Source organism: Drosophila sulfurigaster, chromosome 2L, assembly GCF_023558435.1.
Source record: "Drosophila sulfurigaster albostrigata strain 15112-1811.04 chromosome 2L, ASM2355843v2, whole genome shotgun sequence".
Lineage (NCBI taxonomy): Eukaryota > Metazoa > Arthropoda > Insecta > Diptera > Drosophilidae > Drosophila > Drosophila sulfurigaster.
The window spans coordinates 30,594,601-30,619,887 of NC_084881.1; the positions used below are offsets into that span (position 1 = coordinate 30,594,601).

The following is a 25,287-nucleotide window of genomic DNA, read 5'->3' on the forward strand; positions in this document are numbered from 1 at the left end:
GAGTTGCATCATGTGAACAGCTGCAGCTGCGTCGTGAAATGTGAAAAATTATAAAAAAAAGAAGTATAATGGAAATCAAGGGCGGTGACGAGGGGGCGGGGCTTGGGTTTGTGACAACGGGCCGAGGAAATCACTCAATTGGAGGGCTAACTGACAGCTATACATTATCAAATATTTATGGACAGCCAGCGGTGCTAGTTGAAGGCAGTTGACCGCCGCAATGCGACCGCTAGACAGTCGAGGGTGGGCGTGGCTGGTTGGGGCTCATTGAAAACATTTGGCCCCGATGAGAGAAACATTGACACCAACGCCCCAAATGACATATGCAGCCAACAAATGGGAAAACTCCCGAAAAAAAATAAGAAAGCACAGAAAAAATGTTCATAACAAAACATCTGCTTGTAACGACACGAGAGTTTATAAATACCAGGAGTGGGAGGAAGAGAAAGAAGAAAAAGAGAGAGCGAGAGAGAGAAAGCACACACACATGACTAGCTATAAACAGGAGGCCAGGAGGCGCTGCTGCGTCACACACACACACACACACACACACACACACAGAAAGCGGAGGCTCATTTATAATTCAGCAAAGTAAAACATTGAAATAATGAAATTACACCTAAAGAATTTGACGGCAATGGCGTCGCCTGGAAATATGAGCGCCGAATAAATAAAAATTTAATGAAAACACGTATACGCAACATGGGTTGCCGTCATCGTTGTTGTTGTTGTTGTCGTTGCCATTGCTATCAGCACATCCCAAATCGCAATTGCCATCGGCGACGCTGTCGCCGTCGCCGTCGCCGCATCGTGCTTTGCATGCGTGAGGCATTTTGACAAAATTTTTGTTAGCCTCGCCATTGAAAACGCAAATAATTGAATTTCTGTCAGCAAAATTAAATTACGCGACGTTTTTCGCAACTGCACTGCACCCGCCTCTTTTATAACGCCCTCTGTCGGCGAGTAGCGGCCTTTGTTTGGACTCCAAGCGGACCCATAATGCATTTTAAATGTGCATAATTAAAATAAATGCAACAAATGATTTAAATTTATTAAAATGTTTGCAAAAAACCACACACACACACTCACACTCGGACACAGAGACAGAGAAAAACCAACAATGGCCAGTAAATAAGGAAGGGAGAGCGGACAGATAAATACAATAAAAGTTAATGACAATGCATAAAAGTTCATTACTCGCTGCAACATACGCGAATAGCCGAACAATCGGACAAAAGATGTGACAGCTGGGAATGCAGATGTCGTTCTCAATTGCAGAAGACAGCTCTTAGATAGCACGGAATATATATTGTATGGATTGAAAGAGTAAATTTGTATGTTATATAGAGTTGTGAATCATTTAAAAAGCGACGAAATGGCAGCAATCAAAGTCATATCGATGCGAGTTACATAAAAAGTGACCACTAATTAACCTAATTTCTAGACTGAATACAAAAAATAGGTTGACTCACTAATGCATCGATGTTAGTGCGTGCCACATTCACACAAACACACACACACACACGTAGTTAGATTGACACGCATGGGAAACCATGTGTGTGCAGATGGGACGATAAACCAGAGCAGGACATGCAGGATACCAAAGCGGGGGAGGCAATCAAACACTGAAAAAACACCCACAGCAAATGGGGAAAACCAATGAGACCATTTATTTTTATTATATCGCATTTTAGTGCGAGCGTTTTTGGGTAATTATTTATCGAATTATTTCAATATTAATTCAAACAAAAATTTCAATAATCCGTAATTATCGACGAATGTAGATCAAATAATCACATTTTAGCTGCAACAACAGCGAAACCAGCAACAACAATAGCAACAACAAAACAGCAAGAAAATTAATTATGAAAATACAAATAGAAATAATTTACCATGAAAATAACAAAATGATTTCCCCATTCTCTGTAGTTGATAGTGCGTGAGCGTATGTGATTGTTTCTATGTGTGTGTGTAGAGGGCGGTGTTAGTGTGCGTGTAATTGAGGTTAAATGGGCACGACATCATTTCCAGACATTTGTTTCGTGTGTAATTAGAAAATTCACTAATGGCGCTGAAAAATACACAACATAAAAAGCAACAACAACAACGTTGTCAGCTTCGAGCGAAAGTTGAAAAGTTGAGCAAAAACTTGAGGCCTAATTTGACATTGTTGTCTCTGTTCTTGTCTTCTTCTTACAGTTCTGCGTCTGTTCTGTTATGCAATCGGAAGCTGCCGAGCATCTGTGCGTGTGTTTTACTCCAACTACAACTACAACTACAACTGCAACTGCAACTGAAACTCGAACTGCAGTTGCAGCTGCATCTGAGGCAGGCCGCAGAGAATGCAAATAAATGCAACGAATACGAAACTCATATAAATTAGGAAAATCAACAATAACAACATTCATCTCACACACTCACATAAGTACACGTACACAAACACGCACACGCACACACACATATATGGCAGAGACCGAAATAAAATCACATAAAATGCAACGAATTCTGCTGCATGAATTAAACAAGAAGAGCAATAGCAACAACAATTGCCAGAAGAGATACATGAAATATTCAAACTAACTAAAAGCAAGGCAATTCATAAGAAAATTCTCCAAAATCCAAACACAACTCAAGTGTGCTCTTGGGCATGACGCTAATGGAGCATCGCTTGGCTTCAGGTTCACCATCAGCATCAGCTTCAGCTTCAGCTCCACTCTCTCCACTGGCTTCTTCTTTGGCTTCCTTGGCACACGGCAAAATGTTTGCCCGACTGTGGCCTTGGCTGAGGAATGAGGCGTGGTCGAGGCTGCATAAATCCAAGTAAGTTCCATTTCTTTCATTCTTACCGAAAAGAAAAATCTAATTAATTTTAATAAACATACACATGCACACAGACTCTTCTCTTGGTTTTTGTGTTTTGTGCTGCTTTCTAACTATGGAAAGTTTCTCGATAAATTCCCCACACAAATGCATTGTGGTCAAATGCAAAAGTTGAACAAATACTGAAAAGAGTTCATATTATAAAAAAGAAAAAGAAGTAAGAAAGCTACAGTCGAGTTTGATCGACTGTGAAATACCCGCTAGCATTGAGAATAAAAGCAAAACAGTGCGGTATTAATTGTAAATTACACCACATTAATAAAATATAATAGATTTTCTTAAATAACTTTTAAATAATCGCAATCAAATTTTCAAGAATCCTTTATAGCCTCCTTTTGCCTGTTACATACACTTCCTGCAGGCACAAAGTTATCATACCCTTCTATCCTATAGATAGCTGATATAATAATTTAAATGTCATCTGCTATTGCTATTTAAAATATATAAACCGTCTAGCTAACCCTTGAATGATTACTGGTCTGACTAACCGGATAACAGGGAAAGCCACTTGAAATTATATTCTGTAGTCATGTAGTCATATAAATAGATGGAAAAACTCGACTTGATTTGGGTTGATTTGGTTGACAAACTGATTGGTGCTTTGATTTGACCTTTCCCCCAAATGGTTAATGACATAAACTGATAATTTTGCTAGGCCAAAAATGTTCTAATTATGCGCACTTTTGTTGCATATGAGACCCATTTATTGGACCCAAGTAACTGTCAAAAGTGTCCTAAATGAAAAGCCATAAATGTGCGCACCCGAAAAATCAATGCCAGAGTCAGTCAGAGTCTGAGTAGAGTCTGAAGCAAAGTCACCAGCTGTGGCTGCAGCCCTGCCCCTTTTTTTTGGGCCCGTACATGACCAGCATCAATAAGTTTGAAGGCGTTCAAACTTTGGGACAAACAGCTGCTGCCGCTGTGAAAATGAGCAAGAAAATTTATTTACACACACACACGCGTATAGCAAGAGCCAACTGGCAACAGAGCTGCAAAGAGCATTTTAAGTTGGCGAGCGAAAGACAGAGAGAGAGAGAGAGAGAGAGAGAGAGAGACAAAGAGAGAGAAGGAAGCGAAGGTCGTCTGGACCAGTCGATAATCACTGCCAGGGAGAAAGATGCGATGCGAAATCGAAATGGACTCAACAGTGCAAATTTGAGGTTAATGCACAAATAAATCTGCCACAAATTGAAAGACATCAAAACTGGCTGGGCACGTACTTCGGGCAAACCACTTTGAGTCACCTTCAACGAGAGTTACGAGCACAACCACCAAAAAAATGAGTGGGGAAAAAGCAGCAACAACTGATAATTATTAACGCTCAACTGCGTCTCAATCAACAACATTTTATCTGGGCACACTCAGGCATCGCTTAAACTGAGAGACAGAGCGAGATAGAGAGAGAGAGAGAGAGAGTGGGTTCCACTCTCCGCTAAGTTGGCAGTTTGCTGTTGTCAGTTGGCAGTACGAGACAGGCGACAGAGAGAAAAAGAGACAGAGAGGAAACCGCTAGCTGATATCGTGTGCCTGCTAACTTCCGATTTCCGTTGCGCGCTGTGATTGAGCGCCGCTTTATTTCCTGTCAAAACGGCAACTCTAAGATAGGCGCCACCGAGGACTCTTCTTGCTTTCCGTTTGCTGGGCCATGATAAACTTATTATGTATAGTCTTCCACTTTTTACGCAACACGCAAGGGGCTGTCAATGTGGTGGCTTGTTAGCCAAAGCGTGACTGCCTATTTCTAGTCGACTCGATTCAAGTCGAGTCGAGTCGAGTCGGTTAAAGTTTTGGGTGTCACAGCCTTGAAAGGGAAAGGGAAGAACCAGAAAGGTAAAGGGAAAAGGCGACATTGCCTGGTAGCTGGTAGTCGATGCCTGTCGGCATCAATGTCAGTGATTTATCACAAGGCAAGGCACATAAATAAACACCGGCCTGACACTCGGAGGCGGCGGTCCTGGGACTTGGGAATTCGGGATTTGCTGTTACGTTTTTTGACAGTGCGTTGCTTCGATTTGCTTTACGCATCAATGGATTTAGCCCTGGCCATGCTCCAGCTTCAGATTCACTTCGAACACCCAAGCAGCGCTCCCTGCTTGCGTTTCCTTTTCATTTGACGCTTTGTGCACTTGACTTTGGCGTTGTTGCTTCGATTTGCTGCCTCTAACGACCCTCATTGTTTGACACTTGGCGTTGATTTTTGAAATAGCAGCCAGCACCAAGACGAGGACCGGCTTCAGCTCTTCTTATCTTATCGCAAGGATAATGGCAGACCCGCGTTGTTGTGACTGATGCTGGTTTTTGGCTTGCGACATTATTTTCACTTTATTGAAAACTTGTAGCCGAAATTGATTTTCTGCGTCTCCTGACGGGAGCATTCCAAGCACAGGGATTTGACATTTTCGCTGTTACCCGCTCTTGTTCTCGCCCCTTCCCTCTCGCTTACCTCCCTCCCTCATCATCTGTATTTCCCGCATCCCAAAATACCAGTCAGTCTCTCTCTGTATGTGTGTGTGTGTGTGTGTGGGTTTGTATGTCTGCGTGCTGCTCGCTTTTGCCTCCTTTTGCTCGTTTTGTTTTCTACCAAATTTATTTCGCATTTAGTTGAATACTTTTTGGCATTTGGCTTGAAAATTTCGCATACATTTATTTTAAAGACTGTAATTTCATTTTATTCTCATGCTAATGTCCTGGGTTGGGCTGGCTCTTTTGTTAGCACTCTCTCCCTCCCCTCCCCTGCACCTGCGGCACTTTCTCTCTATCTCTCTCAGACTCAGACTTTGAGACTCGGAGAGAGTTTTGCCGGGGGAGGCGTGAGAGTGACTTGCACTTGTCGAAACGGATTTTGGGGTCCTGACTTCATTCGTTGGTTGGTGTTATTAAGTATTCATTTGTGCACATTCCGCTCGTAATGTGTTTTCGAAATGAAGTGAAAATGCAATTTTTTACACAAATGCCCAACGAAATCAATTGAATCACTTAGTCGAGCAGCAACCAACGGCCGTTGTCATTCCCATTGTCACTGTCTTGCACAAAATTCAAGCATATACAATCACAATCCCACAAATTGTTGTCGACAATTGTCCGATTTCTACCCATTTACAATTTCCATTTTCATTTTCATTTGCAATTGAAACCCGATCGAAACATAAACAACACCATTTCGATTCCATTGCCAGGCATTGTGTACGAGGGAAAAAAAAAAAATACAATTTCGTGCAATTCAGAAGCTGAATATCAATAAATTAATACATGAATGTACTCATATATTCGCATATTCGCATATCTGAATATTCGCTGGCAACAAACTGAAAGAGATGTCGCAGGCTCCATGCTAGAGCTCCATGGCCTTTGTCGACTGTTATCTCTTTTAGAATATTTTATATAAATTGTGTTATTCGGTCGCCGTTGTCAGCTGGACCATGAGAAGAACAATGAAAGCAATCAGTGCTTAAAAATCAAATTCAATTTGCGCATATTCAGCATATTCCGGCATTCGTACTCGTAACTCAAATTCATGTTGTTGCTGTTACTGTTGCTGTTGCTGTTTTCGTTGACGCTCCTTCTTTTATTTTCATAAATTTTTTTCCAAAATTTATAACAAAAATTCTTCAAAAAATTCGAAATACTATGAATGTAACCAAGGACAGACAACAGGCGAGCGGTAGTAAGCGAGAAAGAAAGGTTAACGTGGTTGGGAGAGCGTACTGGCAAATCATAAATATTCCTGAATCAACAGAATATGATGAAAATCCATAAATCATTGTGTGGGCGGTGTTGGGTGTTGTTATGTTCGTGAGAAGCTTTTGCAAGGATTTCGAATGCAAATCAACTGTGCCAAAACTTTACTACTACCAAGTGCGCAGCAGCCGTCTCCGTCTCCGTCTCCGTCCCGTCTCCATCTCATTCCCCTTGTCCTTCCTCAATCGTCGCATCCTCCGCAGCTCCTTCAACAATTCCACCGCCATTGCCGTCACTCGGGCCGAGCAAACAAATAATGAAGACGAATGCAAACAGCAGACAGCAAAACACCAAGCAAATAGCAGTCGAGTTGCCGAAGTGAGCGCGCAATGAGGACGCGAGTAGATGGATGGATGGTAGATGGTAGAGTGAGCAAGTGGAGGAGTGGGTACAAAGTGTACAAATTTAAGTAAACAATGGACCGAAACCGAGCAGCGAGCTGAGCCGCCAAGAGCTGCAGAAGGACACTAAACTCCCAGGGAAAACAATGAATATTCACGAGAAGAAGAAAAAACCTTTTGTATTGTTTAATGCGATAATTTAATTCGCAAGCAATTCGGCTATTCTCATAACGCTTTTTGGCATTTCTTCCACATACTTCCATCTGCAATTACATCCCCATTTTAAATGCTTAACAGATTCTCTTCAGTCTGATGATTCAGTTTCTCTTTAACTCAAATGCGAGCCGAGCTGCTGGAGGGTTGAGAAGTTGAGAATCGCGAATGCTGCTGCAATGGAATTTAATTGTGTGCTACAATTGGGATTCGCATTCGAAATTGGAGTCGGATTCAGACTCTGGTAGTTGGCGTTGCTGGCAAGCTTATCAAGCGTAAAATTAAACGATTGCAGTCGACAGCTAATGTGAAAATGTAGTTGAAATCAGTGCCAAGTCAAGAGAGAGCCAGCGGAGAGCTGTTGGCAATGGGCAACGAAATGTGCTTTGAAGCCTCCCTCAATGCTGACCTTTTCTGTTGGTCAGGTTAACTAAATTTTTGGCCGTTGTTCTGCCATTTGTTGCGGCATTAACACGTGGCTTACACTCGACTGCAGCGCCGTCGGGAAGAATACTCACACACAGCATACAGCACACAGCACACAAATTTAAGATACATTAAAGCACGTCTGGCGGTGAATTGCATCAGGAATTGTGAGCACGTAGCGGAAAAGAAATAAAATAAAGCAAATTTACGCAGCTCCACACAGCTGTCGGCCACTCCGCAGACTGCGGCACGGTTCGGCGTTTGCCTCGATCTGGTGTGAACAGGCGCAATTGGCCACCCGGCACACAATTTAGAGGCAGAGCATGGACAGAGCCCGACAGAGCAGAGGAGAAGCTTTGCTTTGTGTTTTGTATGTGGTTGTAGCGCGAACTTGTCGCCATAAAACTTGAAATTGAAAAACTTTTACTTTAAATTCGAAATATGTACAGTATGTGTGTGTGTGTGTATGGGTGTGAGCCCTGCTCAATTGAGACAAAGGCAAACAAAAGAAGGAAGAAGCAAAAGCAAAAGCGACAGCAAAAGCAAAAGCAAACTCTACTGAATAGCCAAGGCCAAAGGGAAGTCGAAACACTTTCGCCTGATTACAAACGCGCAAATGATGCGTGCCTAATGCGAATCGGGGCCAATTCGAAGGGGAGTCGTCTCCCCCTCATTCCCTCTGTCGCTCTTTCGCATCGCACTAACCGCAGCCAAGGCAACCAAATTGACTTTGCACCAAGGCTTCAGCATGCTTCCATATGTTTGAGCCCGTCGCCTAAAAGTAGGCAACATGACAGCGCAATGACAGGCACAAGCTGCTCGCAGCAATTTTTTAATAAAAAAACACAAGTGGCGACTCACGACGTCAGCATCGACCTCTTCGACTGTCACATACCCTGTAAACAGCACATTCGAAGCAATTGCAAACTGCCAGAGAGAGAGAGAGAGAGAGAGAGAGAGTGTATTTCCCCAGGTCGGTTATGTTTCCCCATTTGTGTGAATGTTATATATGTGGCATGCATGGAAAAATATCAGGAAAATGTTGCGTCAGGCAAACGTTGAACATATGGCAGACAGACAGACTGAAACAGAATGACAGAAAGAATAAGAGATAGAGAGGAAGAGGAAGAGGGAGAGAGTACGACACTAAGACGCACACTAAGCCCTGGAGTGAGGCAGGATCTGAGAACGTCGACAGCCTCGGAGGATGTGGCATAGAGAAAGAGACAGAGCGAGAGCGAGAGAGTGGCGGGCATCATATTAAACGCGCCAGAGATAAACACAGACAGTACTAAATTAATTCTGCTCAATTTGCATTAAAATATATGTAAATGTGTGTGTGTGTGTGTGTGTGTGTGTGTGTGTGTGTGTGGCAGTTCACACACACAAACTACTCCGACTGTTTGTAGAGAAAAATGTATCTGTATCTGTGGCTGTGGCTGTTATATGTATTTCTGTGTGTGTGTGTTTTAGTTACATTTCCGTGGGTGTATTTTTTGCCTCTGCTCTCTTCAATTTATGTGTCTGCGTGCGTCTGTGTTAGTTTATTTAATTTAAAAGCCTTGGGCCCTAGCCCCAGCAAAAAGAGGGGACAAAACGACTAAATTGAGGTCCAAGATGAGCCCGTCCTCTCTCTCTTTATTTTCTGCCCTGGCCGGACCAGAGAACAGGTGTTGCAAAACTTGAGCACAGCTGCATAATAATATTACAATATCTGTGAATCTTTTGGTTTGGCTCTTGGCCTGAATATTCTGCGAGAAATATGGCATAAATGTTAAACGCAAACACATTTCTTCCTTGGCCAACAATATTAAAAGCCACACGCAAATGAAAACAAATACAAGAGAGAAGGTTATTCAAAAATTTGAGTACATAACATACATATAAGAATATGCGAGTATCTAATACAATGTACCACAAATATCAACAAATTTCGACACACTTTATGAAACGAGGGAGAGAGAGGGGAGGAGTGAGAGAGTCGGAAGCTGAATTTGTGGCCTCAGTGGATTTGCTTACTCGTTTTACACCATCCTCGCAGCCAAGACGTTATTGTCTTTTACATCATCGCTTTACTTAGCATAAGTACACGCAAAAACCAACAACGAGCAACAACAAATTGCCGCCATCGTCGTCATCTACGTCTTCCTTTCCCCTTCTCCCTCCCCTTCCTACAACGATGGCAAATGTTGTTTCGGGTATTTCATGCGCCGCATGAGTCTGACACCGCCGGCAGCTTCAGTTTTTGGGCATCGGCAACCAGCTGAACGCCTTTCGCCATTGTTAACATTTATTTTTATTTTATGCACTCACCGCCCACGCACCGCCTTCACCTCCAACTCCACCTCCATCCCCGACTCCATCTCCACTGGGCGCCTTGAGCTCCAAATAAGTATGCACAGCACGGGGCAGGGCCTTGGTCTCTTACAATATCTACTACCCACGGGCAAACGGGCCACGAGCCACGAACCACGACCCACAGATCCAGTGCAGAGAATCTTTGGCTGCTGGTTAATATTATTGACTGCTTTGTGCGCTTCTCTCCGCGGTGATTGGGGCTGTTGTGGTGTGCGTGCGCGTGCCAAAGCCAATATTTAGCTAATGGTCTTCATATTTTAAATATTGGCGCGCTGCGTGCCACAAAGAAAGAGAAGGAAAGAGAGTTGGGTGAGTGGTAGTGGATTTGCCTCATCACTTTTACGTGCGGAAACATCGAAGGGGGGAAAAACAGGGGGAGAAAGCAGACAGCGAGTTGAACGTGTGAATCGATGCGATGCGATGCGATGCTCTGTGCACAGTCAAAACAAATGTTTCATGCTTCGCATGTGACTGCGACTGCGACTATGATTGTGTTGGTGTGCGTGTGAAATATTTAAATTAAACTACACACAAACACACACATACTCGCACACTCAGTTGTAGTAAATGCAATTTCATTTGCGGCCATAAATTGAAAGAGCATATAAAAAGCACTGGCCCCGTTTCTTTTATTCCTGCCAAGGGTTATTGCTATTTATTTGCAAATGTCACGAGTCCAACCACAGCCACACACTACTCGAAAAGGATTCCGAATTGGAATTAGAGTTAGAGTGGGAGGAGTTCGAGGTGTGGCAGGCTGAGATAAAAGCGTATATTTGAACATTGGAGCGAAGTAGTTGCCACACTTAAGCCTCATCAATGATTAAATGCGGCAGACAGCGAACTTTGCTCGTAGTTTAATTGAAAAGCCAATGCAAGTTCGGCCCAGACTTAGTCAAGGATTACGACCTAAACTGAAATCAGCTGTCACCAAATGTGCAGCTGTGTGTGCGTGACAGAATCTTTGTAGAGCAAACATCAATAAAACGCAACGTAAATAAACCATAAACCATTTTAAAGCCGCAACTAAATAAACGTGACACACATAAACAACAGAGAGTGAGAGAGAGAGAGAGGGCTATAAACATATGCAACTAACTGAAACAACAACCACTGTCAATTTCAACAGTTTCAAAAGGCAAAACGCAACTCTGCATATTTGGACCAAGTGAATAGAGTTAAAATTGTACACACACACATGCTCGCACACTCACACACTCGTACACACACTCACTCGTACACACTCACGTGCGAAAACAAAGATGAAAAGTAGCAAGCGACGGACGAGTGAAGTTATATTGATGTCAAACATGCGCAAAAAATGGCAATGGCAAGTAAAAAACAAAAAGCAAAACAACGAAAAACCAAAACCAAAATAAAAGCAAAATAAACAAAAGCAGAACCAAGCGAGCGACGCTTTTGTTACCCAAGTGAACACAAAAGCCGCACACCAAATAACTGGAACACAGCAATAGCAACAGCAACTAGAAGGGGAAGAGGGAGCAGAGGAAGGGCATGTTGTAGATGGATGACTCTCCTGCTGCTGCTGCCAACCAAGCTCTGTGGCAAGCGAGGCCGAAGCAATGCAAACGATTTTCAAAGTGGGCGTATACGTAATCTGCCATGAACCAAATATGTGAAACGACGACACAATGGGTGGAGATGCCTTTTAGCCTCCTTTCTGCTTTTTTTTTATTTTGTATTTCGGGTAGAGTGCAAAATTGAGGACACATACGCGGCGAACAATTTGTGCTCACTTTCGACAAAAAAATATATGCAAAAAAAAGAACAACAAAAATGTTGCGGGCTAAATGATTTGCCCATAGCCGATAGATGGCGCTAAGTGTGCGCCTGCAGCTATGCAATGCTTTTTTACTCTTTTTTTTTTTTGTTGCTTTCGCTTAGCACGCTTAATTGCTTAGCCCGTCAAGTTACACACAGATACACACACACACACAAACATACGTGGTTGTGCATACATTTTAATTTGTTTACTTTTTGGCATTGTTGTGCCTGGCACCGGTTAGACGCCTACCAACTGAAGTCGAGCGTTGCCTAAAACTAAATACACTTTTACGTGACTTGGCGACATCAACATATGATTTGATGGCAGCCGCCGCCACGTGCTCATTAATGCCCCGCAGGGGAGCAGGCACATATGCACTGCCTACAGTTGTATGTGTGTGCGTGTGTGCGAGTTGTTCTTGGTCTGATTCTTGTTCTTATTGCAATTGAAGTCAAAACAGCTGCCATTATTTGTGTAAAATGTGTGCGCTGTTCCAGGAATTGTCAGCGTGCAAACTGAACTTGTCCCTGGGCTAATTTCCATGATACCGAGTCTATTAAACTTGGTCTGTGTGTGCTTGTGTATATGTGTGTATGGCACAAAGCATTGCAGAGACGAGGATGTGCCCGCTGAAAGCTGAAAGCAGTGAGCAAAACAAATTTCCTGCCTACATTGACACTGATTTCATTTCCATTTAATGCTAGGCAGAGGTAACTGAGGTGCCTGGCTGTCGTATTTCAATGGCAGAGCCGCTGTAGCCATAAAAGACACCAGCGAATGGCAACGGAATGGAACCGAACCGAAAGGAAAATGCAAGCAATGTGAGAGCGAATGCAAAACGCGGCATTTAACACTTTTGAAAGGAAGCGCACACAAAACCAACCCGCCCAGGTAGCCATCGCCCCCTCCCGAAGCCACCAGCTGCCTCCCCCTCCTCCTCCCCCTCCCGCTTTCTCTCTCACTTTCGTAGTAGAACGTCGACAGTCAAGCAGGCAACCATGCCACACTATGGCCCTATAAAATGCTTACAAAATGTTGTTTTATATGAGCCAAAGGCTTCGTGTGTGTGAGTGTGAGTGTGCGTGTGTATGCTGCGTGTGTGTGTGTGCGCTTACATGCTTGCATTTTACATGTGGCGCACGTGTGCAGCAAGCAGCAGTAACGCTTGGGGCCACAGAGGCAACGGGAAGCGGAGAAAAAAGCATAAATCGCTTCACATGCGCAAACAAACTGCCTGCCTCCTACCCCCTCTCCCACCACTGCAATCCCCACTGCCTGCTGTTCGCTTCCCTTTGTCTCTGTCTTTCACTTTTCTCTCTTTATGTGTGTGTGTGTGTGTCAGCACTCATTAGGATTAATTTTCCGGTTGCAGCATAAACTGAAGCTTACAGACAAGCGAGAGAGAGACATACACAGGGAATTGTGGACACGACAGCGGAGATGCCAAAGGGGCATCAGACAGAGGCAGAGGCAGAGACAGAGACAGAGACAGAGACAGAGACAGAGACAGAGACAGAGGCTGGCAGCCAGTCGACTGCGCTTAAGTGTTGAGCGCGCCCGTTTGTCCGTCCGTCTGTCTGTCCGTCCGTCCGTCCGTCGTCAGCCTTCAAACGTAATAAAAAGCTGGGTATGTGAATCCCCTCTGCTGCCTCTGGGAACAAAGCGAGAAAGCAGTAGGCAGAGGGAAAGAGGCAAAAAAGAAATAGTTAAACTGCATAAAATTTAATCAAGAGCGTTGAATGTCAGCTGCCCTGGCCCTGGCTGCGACTCCAACTGCAGACGAGGAAGCCAAGCCGAAGCAAGGGAAGCTGCACACACACACACAATATACACCCACACACACACACTGTGTGTGTGGAGTGGGAACAAACCAGCACGTAAACGAACAAAATGACATTTTATCATCAAAGGTGGAACAAGCGGCAGCAGCAGCAGCGGCACAAGCAATAAAATGAATGAGCAACCGAACGTACACACACACACACACACACTCGTACGGTTACGTGGAAGGAGAGCATTTTGTGTGCGCTGAAGGATAACCTACATTTTACTTTTCATTTTTAGTTTGCCTCTTTATGCACGTCTGCATTGCTCAGACTTTCAATGTGCTCCGCTCTCTCTGTCTCTCTCTCTCTCTCTCTTTCTGTCTGTACGTGTGTGCTGCATGTTTGTGTGTGTGTTACATTGCAATGACAAAGCAAAACTTTCCAATTAACTTTGATTAAAAAGTTTCCACTATCGCCATACAATGTAAACATGAGAAATTTGTTTGAATCCAACTCTCTCTCGGTCCGGTCAGGGCCAATCAGCCAATCCCGCCCAGCCCAGTCAGTGGGCGTGACGCTGCAACTGTAACTGTTGCCAACTCCATGTCCATGTTCGTGTCCGTGTCTGTTTCTGTGGTCTTGCCCAGGTGAGCTGCACATAAAATCAATTTGCAATAAAATCAGTAAGTTGTATTTGTTCAGCACAAACATTCAGACCGTGGCCAACAGCCCCTTCTCTCTCTCTCTCTCTCTCATGGAGTGTGGGAGGAACGGGCGTGGCTTTGTGGGGAATGTTAACTCGTCATTTACTCGACAGTTCAATCGAAGCCATCGACTAGATAACGATCGCACTCACTGCAGATAACTTTAGTTTTAGGCAGTCTCTCATCTCATCTCTCGTGTTGTTCGTTACGTCAATAAATCAACAAACAAATGAAATGAGTGCATAAATGCATTACAAATACACTCGCAGTAGCGACTGCAAGTGTTGCAACTGCCACACAATGGCCGCAGGCAACCGCAGACCAACGTGCAACAGCAGCCAGTGGCAACAAGAGCCACAATGCAACCAATTGGCAACTTCATGTATCGGTGTATCTGTATCTGTAGCCGAAAGAGTAGCTATATGTGCTTTACAATGAATAAATTTGCAATATTTGTTTTCATTTCATTCACTTAAAATGTTGTGTTACTTCCACAACGATGTGAGAGAAGGTTATAATCTGTGGGGCGGCATTTTATCCGCGATTGACTCAGCAGCAGCAACGAGAAAGTATTCAATCAATGAATGGACACAGGTTATCATATCTCTCCAATACCAATTCCAATCTCAATCCGAATCTGAATCCGAATTCGTATTCCTATTCCTTTTTCTATTGATATTCGTATTCGTTTTCCCTGCAGCTTTCAATATGCCACAAATGGCACATCCATTACAGCTGCAGCCACATTGCAATATACAAATTTGCAACAGCAATCCGCAATTTGCTTATAAGCAACGACAACAACAACAACAACATCTACCAGCATTTGTGCCCTGCCCCCTGCACACTTTGTAGCCGCCCCGTTTTCGGTGCACAAACAAATTGGGCAACTGTTTGTTTGTGTCCGTTTCGTCTGATTTAGCCCGCACATGACAAAAATTGCACAATAGCAAAAAATCTGTTAGTTGTCAATATGTGCACAGTTGGACAATTTTGCTACGTGCATCATTTGCAACGGGGATCGAAGGGGCAGGAGGAGGCGGAGTAGCAACTGTGGGCAAATGGAAACAACAGCTGGTGATGCCTGAAATAGGAATACCAACTGCACACAGATGCATTTCGATGTGTGTGTGAGTTGCCGCTGTAAGTGAGCGCTGTTCGTTTGCATTGCGAATCAATCGTTTTGAATGATTGATAGAAATGTTTGATATACATTTAGCAGCTGGCAGCTGGTGGCTGGTGGCTGTTGGCTAGAAATTGGCAACTGTGTCAGCTTCTTCCTTGCTCGTCGTGTCGCTTCCACAAAATCGATCGATCGCCACAGGCGAAATTGCAACACACAAAAATTCCACATACGCCCCGTGTTCGCAGCAGCAGCAGCGAGCGCGCGTGACAAATTTTAACGCTCTGGCGCGCCATTCGAATTTGATGCCGTCGGCGGCAACGAATATAAAGCAAGGCAACCTAATAATTTGCAGCATTAAAAAACCATAAAAGCCGCATACGTTGACGTTGACTCTCTGCGCCAAGTAATGTCGACTTCTTTGAGACAGCAGCTGCTGCCTCTGCTTCTGCTTCTGCTCCTGCATAACCGAAGGGTCTTAAAGCTGCTTAAAGCCAGAGAGCACATTAAAAGTTTAGGGATGGGCAAGGCAAGGCAAGGGGCAGGGCAAGGCAATGAGGCAAGCTAGAATGGGCAGTGGACCAATATGGCTTTGCTTTCTTGTGGTTTCCTCTGGCCAGAGTAAGAGTTCAAAATCTTTGCTCAACTCTCTTTAAATGAGAAGGACCTCGACGCACTTTTACTTTTACTTTTATTTATGTTCCGTTCTCATACTTATACAAGTATATACTCGTACTTTTTCTGCCCTTTTCGGGTCTTAATAAATAATTTGCCAAGCACAAATTTATGCTTCAATAAACCGGCCTGCCAAAGTCTGTTGTCGGTTTACTTTTCGGTAACCCAGCGAGAAAGAGAGAGAGACGACTGAAGAGGAATGCGGGGCGGGGCGGGGGAAGGTGGTGAGAAAAAGCACTTTGCGACCGCACACCACCAAACGGAAATAATCAAGTTTGCACACCGCTGAAAGCCACACGAAACTCCAATGTCCAAATGCTCTTCAAAAAGTATTTTGCAGTTCTTTTTCAACTCATATTTCCCTCCTCTCCCTATCCTATTTCTCTCTTCTCCCGAACTGTCTCTCACCCATCATTGCATGCTTAAAGTTGAACAAGAGTTAGTCATAACGAGTACTAACTGGATACTTTCAGTTGCTCCAGTCTCCTTTTTTTTTATTTTGTTTTCATTTTCTATTTCAATACTAATTTCTCAATAGAGATCCGTCGAAAATTTCAAATTAAATTTCCACAGAGATTGGCGTCGAGTGTGCCATATTTGTATATTCGACAACGAAATCGAGTAGTTCACGTGGTTCGTTGGCTGTGGCATTAAATACTTTTGCTGACCAAATTCACAGCGTAAAGTGCGCTTAGTTTCGTGCTTCATTTCGCATCTCCTGTTGCTACGCTCTCATACAATATTTTAAACCTTTTCTCGTTGGATTTTCTCCTCTCTATGCATAAATTGTGGTGTGAATGCAACAACCACTTCACTGCGAGCTGTGTGTACGTTAAAACAATAAACAACGTGACTTATCACATTGCGTAACTTGTGATTTAATTGGATTTATACTCACGTACGTGTAGTGGGCTGACAGCAAGCCAGCCAGCCAGCCAGCCAGCTAGTTGTTGCCACACAACTTGCAACCCTGCTGACGGCCCTGACTCTATGGAAGTATTTGCGCTCATTTTTATTGCAATTCGATGCCCCTGACCCGCACGCCCCAAAATGTTGTGTAACGCCCAGGAAGCTGCCATTTCGTAACGCATTCCAACACATAGCGATCGAATCGCATTCGCAATCGCAATCGCTGTTGGAGCCATCGATTGTGGTTGCACAAAGTTTTTAATTATGTTTGCGGTTAGCAATTGGATTTTCTTTACATGGACACGTGACATGCAGAAAAGTTATTCCCGCTTGATTATTTCATATTTATGAGTACACACAGAGACTCATCGCATACCCACGGATATTTGGATGTTTAAGTGTGGCTTTTGTTTTTTCCCAGGTCAATATTTTGCCACAGTTGCGCAGTGTTTTTGCAGCATTTTCTTTTGCCACAAATTGTTAAATATTGCATGGCAACTATTAAAAATCAACTTCACTCCCTCCTCTGCTGCTACATCCCAACGATAGAGTCAATCGTAAATATTTGCCATGTACATGTGTGTTAAAGATGCAAGCAAAAACAAAAAAAAAGAGGTGGTAAGGGAGAAAATAATGCTATAATGCTGCTCTGCTGCTGTGCGTAGGCGAATCAAATGTGCGCCAACATGGCGTATGCGTAATTATAATTATGTAATGCAAATAACACACACACACACACACTTAACTAAAGTCGCCGTCATAGACAGACAGACACACTGACACATGCATACCTTTTTAATTAGCATATAGAGCATCACGCATACGCCGTGTAGGCCGGACTCAATTTCAGGCACTTGGCATTTGGACATGCCAGTTATAATTGTTCAACAGGCTTAAACAGACAACGCACAAGTGGGAGCAAACAGAGAGAGTACGACAGAGAGAGAGAGAGAGAAAGCGGACTGGGTAATGATAAAGTGGGATGGCACGACAGTTGCGCATTCAATTAACGCAGACACACACACAGTCAGACACACATTCACTCAGAACTAGGCCAAACAGCTTCGTTGCGACCCGCTGCCTAATCCGCGGTCTGCCATGTGCACGATTATCGAGACGCTTCACTGCCTGCCTCTTCCCCCCGCCTTTCCACTCTTTGCCCTCTTCTCTTCGCGCTCTTGTGTAGTAGCTTCTCTTTTGGTATTCGTATTTTTCGGGCGCCAAAACATTTTGGCATAGCAAATCCGACTCGGATCTCCCCTCTCCTCATTCCTCCCCCTCCCCTCATTTCGTTGCTGTTGCCAGTGTCAGTGTCTGTGTGAATACATAATTAAACCGTTCACAGTTTCGAGCATTTAAATTAAATTATGGCGGCAAAGTGTTGAAGTTGCGCTGCGTTCGTTCAATTCGCGATTTGGGCTCTTGGATATATTTGTGTGTGTTCTCTCTCTGCATATGTGTGTGTGTGTGCCACTTAAAGGCATATCGAACTTTGTTAATTGACAGATGCTAATTATTACCTAATTATTATTTATGCGTGTCGCCATCTGTGGGCATTCATACATAACTTAAATACAAACATTTCTATGTAGTATTACAACATGAAAATGCAGTTTATGCTAAATATGTTGGAAACAGTTGAAGCGACTGTCTGAAAAGACCAAAGCGGAAGTTAACTTTTATAACTGACTGAAAGCCGTCAAAGGGGGGAAGGGAGCAAGCAATTGCACGAATAGTTGGGCAAATGTTGAACGAGTTGAGCGCAAAAGGCAACCGAAAATCGGCAAAATAAGTGAGCTGAATATCCCCACAAAACGAATGAACGAACGAACCAACGAAAAGTTCTGCATGGGCCAAAAATGAAAAGTTTACCTCGAGTGGTTCGAGTTGCCCCCACCTCATGCCCCATGCCTCATGCCTCATGTGTGTGGTGCAATGTGGGGGCGTTGCTGCCTTTTTGTGATTAGCATAAAACTGCCAAAGTCTGTGCAGAGGCCATAAACATTCGTACACACAAGACACACACACACATACACACACACGTGCATGGAGAGGGACGCTCTTTGGTTTTTAAATACCCGAAAATATTGTTACGAGTGCAGCAGCAGCAGCATCGACAGAGGCCACCAAAGCCAGACCTGAGCGTCACAGTCGAGGAGGACTCGCTTTGCCTCGTCTGAACTCGATTCCAGTTGAGTCCGGGCTTACAATGCGCCCAATGGGCCATTGGCCATTGTGGAGTCGTTGGCTCATGTTTGCATGTGTTGCACCCTTGCTAGCAGGCTTACCTTGCAACCAACTACATTCACACACAACTACACATGCAACTCCCACTCTCATGAACAGGCTGTGCACTTTTTTTGGGGCTCCGGGCTCGTCGTATTTGGCAAGCTAAACGAGTTTAGTTGGCCAAACATTATCATAACTTGGTCGTTTGCAAGCCGCAATGGTGTAATCGTTTCATTTTTAAAACGTTTTCGGCATTTTTACTGCACACACACACACATTCGCACACAAAATGACTGCCTTTCCGTTCATTATTTTGATGTCCGGTTCTCTTTTTGCCATTTTTCCATTTGGTTTGCTGGCTTTCAACCCACATGTACTCTCTGCACTTTTGGATTGTGTTTGGCGCATAATAATAAACTTTCGCTTTCGCTTTAGCTTTAGCTATAGCTTGCTGCATTTCCCCCAGCGAATTCATGTGTATTTGACTTTCTGCCTCAGCAATTTGACTAGCAAATGATTAGTTTGCGCTGTCAAATTAGTCCCATTGTCCATCCAGTGGAGCAGCTTTTCTACATAAGTAAAAACGTTATAGAGTGGTTATTTAACCCCTTCGCAACGTAAGTTTCGCTCCGTGCATATAATTAATGTTATGCATAATAAAGCAAAGTGAAATAAAAACGCCTATTAATTATAGTTTTGTCAGCATACACGTGGGCGTCCTCCCCGCCCTCCCCACCTTCCTCCTGTGCTGCCCAAATGACTTCATTCCCCTCATTCAAAGTCCGTGTGTGTGTATTGGACAATGAAATTAATTCAATGCGCTTAAATTTCACGTCTATTAGTCTCCCGAGTGCGACGCCAGTTTCTAATTTCCATACATTTTCTTTTTTGTTTTTCGCTGTTCATTTTGCCTTTTCCCCCCGTGTTTTCCTTCTCGTTGTATTTGGATCCCGCTGTCGCCATTCGCTGTTCGCTGTTCTGTGCACCGTCGAACGCGCCAGGCAATTAATTTTGAATTTTAATACCCAAAGTCACTGAGCGCGCACACAGACACACACGCACTTACTCACACACACACACACACACAATCACGTAAGCACACCTTATGGAAGGGGGAAATGCAGCCCCTTTACACGTTGGAGTAATAGGAGTGAGAGAAATGATGGTTTGTTGGCTGAGTGAAATACGAATCCAGTGCAAATTGAGACGATGACCTTCGGGCATAAGTTTGTGACATGAGTCACATTAAAAACAAAAATAACATGGACATGGGAGTGGACTGCGATTGCGACTGTGTCGGTGACGGTGACTGTGACTATGACTGGTGGACTGTTGTACACCTCGGCACCGGAAGCGGAAACATCGCAAAATGTCAAAGGCACAACAAACAGCGCACACAGAAAACCATTAGGCGACGACCACCAGCAACTGGGTCAGACGACGACAGTTGTGCAGGTGGCAGATGGCAGGTGGCAAGCGGCAAGTGGCAGGCTAGCAGGCTAGCAGGCCAATAAAAACAAGTGGCAAGTGGCAAGCTAGCAAGTGGCAACTGGAAAACTGGCAAGTGGCAAGTGGCAGCCATTAGATACGCCGAGTGGCAAATTGTGTCAACAGTTTAAAGTGTGACCCAATAAGAAACAGTGCGGCAATTTAATCAACAATAAACGTTAAAACAGTTAAATGCCAAACAAACAAACTTTCAAGTAACAACATTCAGTCCCAGTCAGTTTGCCCAAGCAGCAAATTGCGAGCCTAGACGTTGTTGTTGTTGATGTTGTTGTTGTGTGTCCTCGCTCAATGCTGAGACAATGAAAAGCCCGTAATTTATTGTGTGGCAGCGCTAATTGCAAAAATAAAACATGATTTATGGCCAGCACGATAAAATGCCCAACGGCTGACGCAGCCAGATGCCAAAGCCAGCTGGCAAGCTGAGGGCTCGATAGGCCCAGAAGTTGACCATGTGTGTGTATGTGTGTAATGGTGTGAGCCAAGAAAGTTAAGTTGTAACACATGATGTGCGGGAAAATCAAGGAAATGTATGACCATGGCCAGACAAACAATGAACGCGTGCCCGTCTTTCTTTCTCTCTCTCTCTTTCTGAATTGGTGAGGAAAAGTTCATTTTATGGGCAGACGCAGGCCAATTATTTGTAGATAATTGCTATGCGACCGGCTTTTAAATGAATTGACAGCGTAGCGGATGCTTTGCTGTTGCTGCTCTGCTAATGACAATGATCTCCACGGTAATAATGATGCTGATAGTGATGGTGATGAGTATGTTAAGCAGTCGCAGTCAATGGCTTGGAAGCGAATCAATCAGGCGCACACAAAGCCCATTGCAAACAAGTTGTTGTCCACTCACTTGGGACGCTTGGCAGCTTCTTCATTGTCAGCGAAAGAGCCAGAAGCCAGATGCCAGAGAAGGAGAAGCAGAAGGAGAGCAAAAGCAAAGCTCATCATTATGGCTCATTAGCAAAGCAATTTTTGTGTGTTATTCTCTTCATTTCTCTTTGCCTATGTCTCCTCTCTTCGGTCATCGAGCTTGGCTTGGCTTGCTGCGAGTGTTGGTTATATTGAATGCTGCTAATTTGCACATAAGCCGCTTGGGGGCCCTCGTGCATAATGCGAAATCTCTTACCAACAGAACTTTGCTGTTGGCCACTAACTAAGCTCCCATAAGCACCACGCATCAGGGGCACGAGGCAACCGAACAACCCGGCAACCGAGCCACAACAAGCACAGAAAACGAAAAGAGAGGAGTGGTGAAAGCAAGCTTCTAATCCAACTGCTTATTACATATCGTACATATTTGTGCGCCCAAAAGTATGCCACATAAATAGCAAATAGTTGGGCTCCGCTCGGCTCAACTGAACTAAACTCAACTCAACTGGACTCATCTCATCTCATTGATTTTTTATGTGCAGTCTACACTCTGGGAAAGGGTCGTGTTGTTGTTATTGGCCTGCGGGCTTGGACGGGACCAAAAATAATTAACCGCAAATGCAGAAACAAAAATCCTGCCAACATCAACACAAAAGCAAAGAGGGGAAGAGGAAGAGGACATGGCAGATAGACAGATATATATAGAGAGAGAGGGCGACAGATAGACCAACTGAAAGACAGACAGATAAACAGAGAGAACTTTGAGGCGACTTGCCATTCAACGGGGGAACGGCTTAATGTGCCGGTGAGCGCACATGAAGCGGCTTGTGTCCATTATTTGGTACATTAAGAGCTGGGGGCATGCCGGCGACATGTTCGTGCATGCACACACACATGCACAACGTTTGTTGATAGCCTTTATTGTCTGTTGTGTTGCAACTGTTGCGACTTTTAATGTCAACGAACGAACGTGGGAGTGGGAGCAAGAGAGGCTGCATGCCTAGTTGGCAGACTGGATGATGTTGACGTTGGCAACCGCAGCAACAAATGTGCATAGGAGTCAGCAACAGCAACGGCAACGGCAATGGCAACATCCTGTTGGCCCGGCTGCCGCTCATTATGTGTAATGGCAGTTGCAAGTTGCTGCTACTGCGTGCAACATCATCATGAACGGGGCCAACCAACTGCCATCTGCTGTGCCAAGAGGAAGTCATGAATGCAATCTACCTGCACATTTGCCCATAAAGGCAGAAAGGGAAGGGACACCGCCACAGCAAATGTTGCTGCTCTTGCTGTTGCTGTCGCTGTTTCTGTCTCTGCTGCAACAGAAGCCATTACAATTGACCGCAGGCAAAACAATAACAGCAAACATTAATGGCAAAAATAATTCCGCAAAAATCCAACAACTTAATGTGAGAAACGGAATAAATAATAATAAAGGGCTTTTAGTTATTAACACGAACATAAACACAACTCAAATCAATAATCTTAAATTAAGTTATTTGTCAAGTTTGCCAGGAGAGAGGGAGAGAGAAAGTATTAACTCTTTTATTTGTTTTACTTCTTATCTTACAGCATGGACTACACCTCCCTGCTCTGCTGTGGCATGGCTTTCGTTTTATATTTGAACACGCTTAATGCGGGCTTCGTCTACGACGACAGGTAAGCAAGCACCCAGCGAGAAGTTTTCGACAATGTTTAAGCTTTAAGGCATATTTATGTATTTAAACGCCGAGAGCAAACACACACACACGAACACTTTCTCACACTCATACACACACCCACTCTTGCCTGTGAGAGTCTTAACTGTCACAAAGAAAAAAGAAGTACGAAGCGTATATATAAAATATTTGGGATTGGGGGCGAGTTTGCTGGAGGTTTGCCTTTGGCATGCCTGCGATATTGCAATGGAATTTCCCCGGTACTTAAAATCGAATTTCAAGCCATTTCAAACAAGTAAGAAAGCTACAGTCGAGTGTGCTCGACTGTGATATACCCGCTACCCATGTTGAATAGAAGCAAAACTGCGCGGCATTATTCTTAAAATGTACCAAAAAATATACCACACAAATGCTAAAAATATATAGTACTACATTCAAAATATGCCATAGAGTGAGAAATATACCGGACCGTAGTCAAAGTTACTAACCTCTTTAGTAACTGGGCAAATTTTTCTGATACAAAAGTATTTCTTTTAGATCTCTATCTCTTATAGTTTCTGAAGTCTACGTGTTCACACAGACTGACGGATAAACGGACATGGCTCTATCGTCTCGGCTGTTGACGCTGATCAACAATTAATATACTTTATAGGGACGGATATGCCTCCTACTAACTATACATTTACTTCCGTCACAAAGTTATAATACCCTTCTACCGTTTTAGTAGAGGGTATAAAAAAGGGATTGCAAGGGAGGGCTGGCATATGGTTACACTGCAGACTGCGACTGACTGGCTGACATGGAGGTATTAGAGTGGCATTTGTTTATGTGAAACGCCAGAGCAACAACAACAGCAACAGCCAACGACAAGAGCAACATCAACTACAACGACAACGACAACGTCATCGGCTATGGCCGTGATGTGTGCGCGTACAAACTGAACTGGTTTCCGTTCCTGGTGCCTGGCGCCTGGTTCCTGTCACGAATACCTTACCAAAATCCTACAAAGCCCTCGTGGTGTGCGTGCAAAAGTGTCCACATGGACTCCCCTGGGCCTCGGCTCTGTTTGCCGTTGCCGTTGCTTCAGCTGCTCTAGTTGAAAGCATGATGCTGCCTCATCTGTAACATCATTCCTTTTAGCTTTGAGAACACAATTATTACGAGGCAGTTTCAACTTATTGACTGTAAAACAAGCATGAGAAAAGTACAGGCAAAGGAAACAATTTTCTATTTTTACGAAATCAGAAATCTTCAAGTGAACGACAAAATCAATTTGCATGCTAAATGATTTGGCTTCTAAACTAGATTTGATTGTGCAAATGCAATTTTCCCCTTTGCATTTTTGTCATTTTATTCTTGAGTGTGGTTTTCATATTTAATATGCTGAAATGTCAATAGATTCTCTTAATTGATTGCCACCCTTAATGAGTTCATTCAACAAGAGATACGCACAGCAGAAAATTCATATAACGCTTTTTGTCTCATTTCAGACGTGCTATTTTGGGCAATGCAGACGTGTCGGGGGCGGCGTCTTGGCAGAGAAGCTTCGCCAATGACTTTTGGGGCACGCCGCTGACGGACAGCGGCTCTCATGGCTCCTGGCGACCGCTGTGCGTGCTGAGCTTCAGGCTCAACTATCTACTGGCCGGCGGCTATGCGCCGTGGGGCTTCCATCTAGTCAACAATCTGCTGCACTGCATCGCCACGGCGCTGGTGGTGCGTGTGGCACGTACGCTGCTCGCCTCCTTCTGGGCGGTGCTTGCCGCTGGAGCTCTGTTTGCGGCACATCCCATTCACACGGAGGCTGTGGCCGGTGTGGTGGGGCGAGCGGATGTTGCCGCTTGTGTCTGCTATCTGCTCACGTACCTCAGCTATTTGCGTCACATGCGTTGGCGCGACTCTGGCGATCCTAGACAATGGCTCGCTCTGTTGGCGACGCTTCTCTTTTCTGTGGCTGCCTTGCTCTGCAAGGAGACTGCAATTACTGCTCTCCTGGTGTGTGCTGCCTTCGATGTAATGCGTGGTCTTGGTGGCCATGTGGATAAGGTAAGCTTCAGCCCAACGAAAGTCATTAAATTTAACTTATTTTGCTCAGTT

General features: G+C 44.2%; 1 protein-coding gene across 2 annotated transcripts in view; it reads left to right on the plus strand.

The window, feature by feature from the left end:
• Positions 1–2,199: 2,199 nt before the first annotated feature.
• Positions 2,200–25,287, plus strand: part of LOC133850841 (protein O-mannosyl-transferase TMTC2) — a 28,756-nt gene continuing 5,668 nt past the window's right edge. For both annotated transcript variants that reach the window (XM_062287076.1, XM_062287077.1), the window contains exons 1-3: positions 2,200–2,820; positions 23,105–23,191; positions 24,681–25,236. In XM_062287076.1, coding sequence (XP_062143060.1) covers positions 2,648–2,820; positions 23,105–23,191; positions 24,681–25,236 — 816 coding nt within the window. In that variant the 5' untranslated portion in view covers positions 2,200–2,647. The remainder of the gene's footprint in view (positions 2,821–23,104; positions 23,192–24,680; positions 25,237–25,287) is intronic.